General features: G+C 43.3%; 1 protein-coding gene across 1 annotated transcript; it reads right to left on the bottom strand.

The window, feature by feature from the left end:
- Window positions 1-1,544: 1,544 nt before the first annotated feature.
- LOC114784605 (galanin receptor type 2) lies at window positions 1,545-4,037 on the bottom strand. The gene is made up of 2 exons (XM_028970102.1): window positions 3,680-4,037; window positions 1,545-2,627 (listed from the first exon to the last, which is right to left on the bottom strand). Exons 1-2 carry the CDS (start codon window positions 4,012-4,014, stop codon window positions 1,907-1,909), a joined length of 1,056 nt encoding a protein of 351 aa, XP_028825935.1. The 5' UTR covers window positions 4,015-4,037; the 3' UTR covers window positions 1,545-1,906.
- Between the last annotated feature and the right edge of the window lie 4,398 nt (window positions 4,038-8,435).

Below are 8,435 nucleotides of genomic sequence, written 5' to 3'. Positions count from 1 at the left end.
TTGAAAGGCGCCGCTTACCTGGAACCCCTCTGGGCGCCGCGTTCCTGGAAGGCTCCTGGCCTGGTGCAAAAACATGTTGTTTTTTTTTCCCGTGAATTGAATAGGGGCGCGGCGCCTCCACGTGGCGCCACACAGGCTCAGGTTCCACATCATGGACAACATGCAGCATTCAAAACGTTTCTAAATGGGCTACGGTGTTTTTGCACCGTCTGCAAATGCTAGTAGCTCATTTATTCACGATGCAAACGATCTTTTCCGATTCTTTGTTGCTTTTGTGCGTGATACCAACCTCACTCTATTCAGCCATTAGTTGTCTACGTTCCTTGTCCGGTTTTCTTCATGTCTTCGAAACGTCTTGTTTCGTGACTGATTGGCCAACGCGTACGTGAAAAACCTATAAATATATTTGCTCTGTGCTTGGAAGATTGTTTAGTAGTTTTAAATGTTACAGCAAGCTTTAGCCTTAAGAATGAATTGTGATTAGTTGTGACTAAGACAACTCATAATTAATAGGGTGAACTCATAATTAATAGGGTGAACTCATAGTAATAATAACCATAATGTTAATATTCTTTTTTCTTTACTGGTAGTAATATTAACTCTGCTATTAGCATTTTAATAGCTAATAGTTATTTTTTTTTCTTCATTACTGTGTCATGGTCTTTTTCCATTGAGAAGGTGAGTCAGAGGGATCCATTACCGTCCCGGACGCCAGGCAACAGCGGAGCCCGGCCGGGATTCAGGATCAGCTGAAGCGCTGCGGAGATGGATGCCGAGGAGTGCACACCACGCTGCCGCCGGGCAAACACCTTGCATAACAGCTCCGCCTCGCTTCGTGACCACTGACCTGGTCTACCTGGTCCACTGGCCCTCAAACGTAGAGCAAATCTGAAACTGTTTGGCTCTTCGAGCACCACAATTAAATGCCAAATTTATTCAACAACCACAACACTTCATGGAACTCTAATACACTCCAGCACTTTCAATCACTTTCAATCACTTCTGGACTCAATCCCCCCACAATTTTTTTACTTAATTTTTACTTTACTTTGAAATTTGCACACATTCACCCTACCTGTTACACATATTTTATGTTTTATGTTAAAGACATAAAAGTGTGATATTTGGTTATGTTTGCAATATTTGCATACTGGTTCATTGTTTACTTGCAATATTTGCAAAACTATGGTCTGTAGCAGTCGCTAAAGCATTTCACTGTATATCATTCAGTGTATGACTGTGTATGTGACAAATAACATTTTTACTTGGAGTTTATTCCTGACATGAATATTGTTCATTATTGACTGATCGATCCCTCGCAGATACATGCACCACTTTCTGACGAAAATTGTTGCACTTTATTCACTGACAACGTGCAGTTCCATACAAAACGTAGGAAGAAATTCAGCACATTTGATGCACGTTGGTTGGATGCGATCTCCTGCAGACGTAGAGTAAACAGGTGCACCGTACGTGCACCGAGTGTGAAATCCAGCACGAGAAGAGTCTAACTACTACTGCGTGGATGGCGTGGAAGCGTGGTGGCAAGAGCTGCTGCCAGGCAACAAGGAAAAAGCAGCGGCTGGTGTTCTCCTTGCACCCTCTCTTCTCTCCTGGATCTTCTGCCCAGAGATGTACAGTGTGGCTGCATGTGGCTGCATGGGCGATGCTAATTGGCTCTGTGATGGAACAGGTTTTTTTTTCTAGGATGAGAAGGTCTAGACGATGGATTGATAAGACAACCTCGAATTCCTTTTAGTCTTCTGCGCAACTGAAATCAAGGAATGGAACCGGTTCTCTAGGCAACGTTCCTTCGTTCCTTCCTTCCATGAGATGAATAAATGCATATGAAAGAAAGAATAATGAGAGCATGGAGAGAGAAGAAAAGAATGATTGGGAGATACATCTAGGTTACGTTGAAGGTCATAAAAGCACTGGAGGTCTGTTCTCTGTAAGTATTTCTTTTCATCTCCTTCATGGAGCTTTCACTGGAAGCAGGCTCCACCAGGCTCACAGTTTGAGCTGGAGGCACAACATGGACCCGGTTGACCACCCTCTTCCTCAGCGCACAGCCGAAGGTCTTCTGGAAGCCTTTGCGGAAGTGTTTGGACACCAGTGCGTAGACAATGGGGTTGAGGCAGGAGTTGGTGTAGGCCACCAGGTGAGACAGGATGCGGAGGACGTAGGTGGTGTGGTTCAGGGGAAAGTGTCCAAACCACATGCACAGGATCACCAGGTGGTGGGGCAGCCAGCACAGGCAGAAGAGCACAGCCACGATGATGATCATCTTGGTCACCTTCCTCTTGGCTCGCCGAGACTCTGACATGTTCTCCATGGGGTCCACCGCAGTCCACAGGTAACGGATGGTCCGTGCGTAGGTCAGCCCCAGGATCAGGACAGGGATGAGGTACCCAAAAACGAAGGTGCACACATCCATCACACGCCGATGGTGGATATCCCAGGCTGGGATGCAGACGGTGGTGCCGTCAAGGTCCATCTGCTGGTAGTAACTGAGATACGGGCCCGAAAAGACCAAAGACAGCCCCCACAACACAGCGATGGTGGTCAGTGCGTTTTTGGGTGTCCGCATCTCCCGAGAGCGCAGGGGATACCGAATGGCCAAGTACCTGGAGCAGAGATACATAAGCACATGTGTTTCAGCCTATATTTACCGTTTAATTCAATTTAATACAAAAGCATTATTAGTAACATAACCTTACCTCAACACTTCAAATAATGGGAAAAAAATGGTTTAGCCAAAAGTTCACGCCCTAAACCAGCCGCAATAGCTCAGTCGGCAGTGCTTTAGACTGAAGATCTAAGGGTCTCTGGTTCAGTCCCAGTGATTTGCCAGTGCTAATTACGCGGCAGTGGCGGCCTAGCGGTTAAGCAAGCGGTCCCGTAAGTGGCCGCCCACTGCTCAGGGTGATGGTTAAACGCAGAGGACACATTTCGTTGTGTCACCGTGGGTTTCATTTACATTTACATTTACAGCATTTATCAGATGCCCTTATCCAGAGCAACTTACAATCAGTAGTAACAGCAACTTAGGGTTAAGTGTCTTGCTCAGGGACACAATGGTAGTAAGTAGGATTCGAACCCGGGTCTTCTGGTTCATAGGCGAGTGTGTTACCCACTAGGCTACTACCACCCTTCACTTTCACTTATTGCCATAGCTGCATTTGTATGAAGTGTTATATAAAGTGAATGTAACACTTATATAAGTGCGCATGTGTGTGAATGTGTATTTACATATATCAATGTGAACATGTATGCATATATTAAAGGAAATCTACTCCGAATCTACACATAAATAACCTACTCAGGTTCTTTTTTAAACCATTATGCACCTCACTGCACCTTGTTGCTTCTGTTATGTGAAGTTACTTATCATTATTTATTCCTAGTGCGATATACAGAATCTGTTGTGTCCAGTGTGACTGTCATACGTGTCATACGCTGCTCCGCTGCGATTTAAAGGTTCTTTGAATTGAATTGAATTGAACATTAAATTTAGCCAATTTGAATGATTCAATAAAACCATATCAATGAACTAACGAGCTCATCGACATAATTATTACGAATAATATTAAACGGTGAACGGTTCAGATGATTATTTTTTTCAGCCGTATTTTGGCAATTACTTTGCATGAATTAGTCCGTGTCTGGTGGGACCCACCTGTCCAGCGACACCGCGGCCAGCGTGAAGATGCTGGCGTACATGGTCAGGTAGATGACGAAGTGCACGGCCCTGCAGGCCACGGGTCCGAACGGCCACTCGTCCATGGTGTAGACGGTCGCCTGCGGCGGCACGCAGAAGACGATGAAGCCGAGGTCGGCGACGCCCAGGTTCAGGATGAACAGGCTGGTGCTCTTGGCGTTCGCCCGGCCGCCGCGCAGGAGCACCGCCAGGACCAGGCAGTTCCCCGCCGCGCCGACCAGGAAGATGACGGAGAAGAGCAGGGAGAGGACCACCGCCTCCGACCTCCAGTGGTCCTGCTGCGAGAGACTCATGTTCGGACTGAGCCTCCGATCATCTCCACCCGCCCCCGAGAGGATCGAGTGGAGGGCGTCTCCGATCCACCCAAATCCGCCCGAGTAAGTAGGTTTTTTATATTAATTATCCTTCAATTAAATCACACACAGTCATTAATTGCCATCTACGTCTTGCTTTTGCATTTACAGCATTTACTTATCCAGAGCAACTTACAGTCAGTAGTGACAGGGACAGTCCCCCCCCTGGAGACACTCAGGGTTAAGTGTCTTGCTCAGGGACACGATGGTAGTAAGTGGGATTTGAACCCGGGTCTTCTGGTTTACAGGCGAGTGTGTTACCCCACTAGGCTACTACCACCCTTTTCATTGCGTCCCGCCTGCTCTGTTGTGTGTGGATGTAAATATCGGAGATAGAGTAACTTTGTGGAAATTCGTCTTAAACACTGCAAAGGTCAAAAGGACGTGTGACCCTCGTATTGAGCTGGGCGCGGGAACAAAGGAAGCGTGGGAGGAAAAATGGCGGTAGATGGACATGTACGATGCAGGTTAGATTTACCGTGGGCAAAAAAAACCCTCAAAAGACCCCAATCACTTCCATGTCCAAATGTCCCAAATGACTCTGTGAGATGGATGGTGGTACCCTAGTGAGTAACATACTCACCTATGAACCAGAAGTCCCAGGTTCAAATCCCAGTTACTACCAATGTGTCCCTGAGCAAGACACTTAACCCCGAGTGTCTCCAGGGGGGACTGTCCCTGTCACTACTGATTATAAGTCACTCTCGATAAGGGTGTCTGGTAAATGCTGTAAATGTAAATGAGATGAGGCTGAAGGGCAGAAGCAGATGGTGCTGACCCGCTGGACGGGGCCATGGAAGGGCAGACACCCGGCCACAACATTTACAGGTAATTGCTATTAAGTTCATCCACGCTCGAGGTTTCTGGTGCTCTGTGGGTTTGGAGGCTGGGGGACGGGTCCAATCGGTTTTCCTGAGCCGGTTCAAGGTAAACCACAGGACTAGCTGCAGCCAGAAATGTCCTACATTTACATTTACATTTACATTTACATCTACATTTACCGATTCTTTCAGGGTGGTAGTCACGGGTTCAAACCCCACTTACTACCATCGTGTCCCTGAGCAGGACACTTAACCCTGAGTCAAGGCTAAAATATTCGGTGTGCCAGACGGTGTTTTCTTTTTCCAGTGTCGACGTCACCGTAGCACCAGAGCCTGTAGACTTACGTAGCACAGGACAAGGTGTCCAGGGTTGGATGGGTCTTAGACGATTGTTCCTGCCCATTCCGGGGTGGGAGAAACTCCCATTTCTCCCATTATCCAGCTGGCCATAAAGTACCCTTAAACTACACTTAAATGGGCGCTTAGGTTTACGGCACATATATTACAAGCTAAAATGCCAGGTTTTGTCATGTAAACAAATGAAACATTATTTCAAATATTTCTCAGATGGAATGTGACCTGGAGCAAAAAAAAAGCACTACAGGCTGCCTGCGTAAGTGTGCACACACGTAACAAATCCAAAGTTTTACGTGCTTTGTTGAAACACGGTCATGGGACAGTCGTGGGACAGTCGTGGGACGGGCAGGGAAGCAGCACCAGAACCAGGTAGGACCAGTGGAGCTGCAGTGGCCCCTCCAGAGTCGGTCCATGACCAACACACGTCGTGTTAGTACGTTCTGTCTGTTGACAAGAGTTGCGTAGCTGCGTCATCTTTTGCTAGGAATTTTGACTGATGTCCACCAACCCTACTGAACCCGGACTGCTCCGCTCAGCTACAGTCTTATGTGACCAGGAATGACAGCGCAGAGGGACTCGAGCTGTCTTCCCATTCTTCAGATGTCTGTGAAATAGACGACCTTGAGCTTCATAAGATGCTGCGCCTGGCGGATTCTATCAAAAGGTCACGTTGCATACCTCAGAGCACACTCCAGAGCTTTCTTCTTTTACCACTAAACCCTGAACAATGACTGGACTCAATTAAAGAAGAATTTGCAGGGCCGATACGACACGTATATGCCTCAGTTTTCCTCAGAGATGCCTGGTTTATTCAAACCACAAATGCAATCACGATAAAGGTTGCACTGATGCACTGAGATGTGTGCTGAATAAGGATTTTGATTTCATACTTTAGTAATTAATTGTATTATAATTGTAATTACAAATGCACGCGAACAATATAGCAAGATACACAGTCATTCAAATTGCAGATTGCCAGTGCTTTAATTCAATAATTCCGATTGGTCAGTCGCATATTGCAAATGAGCCAGGTTATAAAATCACTGTCTCTTATATGGAGCCAGTAGCTCATATGCAAAGAGACATAAAATAATACAGTCAATATTCCATGGAGCCTTAGACAATAAAGCATTTGTTGTTGGCAAAGATATATTATGGGGCTGCACTATTAATCACAATCACGATTTTGGCTGCCAGGATTAAGATGATCGTCGACAATGGTTACATTAAAATGACCAACCACCAGGGGGCGGCACACACATGTAAGAAAGTGTCCTTGATTTGTGGAAAAAGTTGTCAACCCTAATATATATATATATATATATATATATATATATATATATATATACACACACACACACACACACACACACACACACACACACACACACACACACACACACACACACCATAGATATATAAACTAGATATCGCATTAAGCATCTAAGCATGCGTCTATACCACCGTCATATTCTAAGCCCATTGAAACAAATGCCAGATACGTCTCTAACAATGAGCGAATGAAGAATCAATGCATAACATTTCATAAGTAAAGTTTTATTTTATCATGTTGTATGTTACGAAATTTTGTTTTCAACAAATAACGTTATTAATGTTAAAGACCAGAGCATCTGGCTTGTGGGAGTTTTAGTTACTCAAAGTCTGTCTTTCCACCCCCTCCCCATAGTAAAGACACATAGTTAGTTCATTGTCTATAGTTCTTGAGAAATCTATACAAAATTTTTTATAATAAAAATAAGCAGGTAAATGGATGTTCATCTTTCAAATTAAATATGAAAAAGTATTTTCATAGTGACCTGCCTTCAATAAAAATGTTCAATAAAAATGTTATTTATCTGATTGATAATCGTGATTAATAATCATGATTACAATATTGATCAAAACAATTGTGATTATTATTTTGGCCATAATCATGCAGCCCTTGTATATGAGCACTTATAATTGTATGTATTGAAAATTTTGAAACAAAGTGAACAACTGCAAGTTCTTCAGTGTATCAAAACACTCGTTCACTTATTACAATTTGAATATTGAAGTCTTTGTCATAATTGCAGTGGCATCAGTAATTTTATTTTGGCTTTTATATGTTTTAAGAGATGACAGAAAAAAGACCAATCAAATAGTTTACAGCATTAAAGTTTAAACGTTAAAATGTACAGTAACTGTGTTTACAATTGCTGCAATCAGTATCAAGTTGAAGGCACTTCGACTGCCCTCTAGTGGCCAATCAGGCGTAGTGTATGCGATTGTGGGCTATGTAAGAAATAAATATTGTTGATCTTCTTCTGTAGTCAGGAAGGATTTAATAAGGTGACATTGCCTGACAAATATTTCACCATTTGAATATTTTAGTTGTTGAATTTAACTATACGAGTGATTAAATAAATTCTTCCATGTGAAGCCCTCTTTTTGAATTCAATTTAATACAAAATTCAAAAAGCATTTTCATCATCATCATCATCATCATGGAATTAAATATTTTAATAATTATATATTTTTAATTCTACATAAATTTATATATTTTGCTTGTAAAGTTGTCGGTTCACTCTCACCACAGAAAATCCACTAATTTTTTTGTCTCACGTGCTCCTTCTTTCCAATAAATGAATTCACATGCTAAAAAATGTCATATCTGGCAACCCGAGTAACCTCTCATTTCTTCAGTTACAATCAAAACATTCAATGTTAATGTCATTTAAAGCCTCCTGTCTTAACCGAGATATTTTGGAGTGGAGATCAGGTTCCAGTTCTGTCCTGTCAACCTGGGTTCCGCTCCTCGACCCTCTGTCTGATGCCCCTTTACTCTGACCCATTTCCCCCAAGCAAACCCCGTCCCAGACAGGCATGTCATTCCAAATCCCCCTTCTACCTCCATGAGGCACGTTTTTCCACTGCTGTATTTAAGCACAAGGACACACACACACACACACACACACACACACATACACATACACTGTGTATTCATGTGCACTTAATTTAGCTCCAGCTTCCTTTTTTTTTTTTTATCTTGGAGTACCCGACATTTCCTTCTGAATGCAGTAAGCTAACAAGTCAGCTGACAGCTTAATAATAATATTTTAAAAGTTCATATTGTTAATTATAATAATCATTTAGAAGCCACATTAGCTTATATAGCTCAGCTGTTTTTATTGTGTTAAAAAA

This window comes from Denticeps clupeoides, chromosome 2 (genome assembly GCF_900700375.1).
Source record: "Denticeps clupeoides chromosome 2, fDenClu1.1, whole genome shotgun sequence".
In the NCBI taxonomy this organism is placed as follows: Eukaryota; Metazoa; Chordata; class Actinopteri; order Clupeiformes; family Denticipitidae; genus Denticeps; species Denticeps clupeoides.
This window is presented reverse-complemented; position numbering and strand designations above follow the sequence as displayed.

Coding starts and splice junctions, on each gene's coding strand:
- LOC114784605 (XM_028970102.1), bottom strand. CDS start 4,014: ATGAGTCTCTCGCAGCAGGACCACTGGAGGTCGGAGGCGGTGGTCCTC. Junction 2,628..3,679: donor GCCGCGGTGTCGCTGGACAG/GTGGGTCCCACC, acceptor TCTCTGCTCCAG/GTACTTGGCCATTCGGTATC.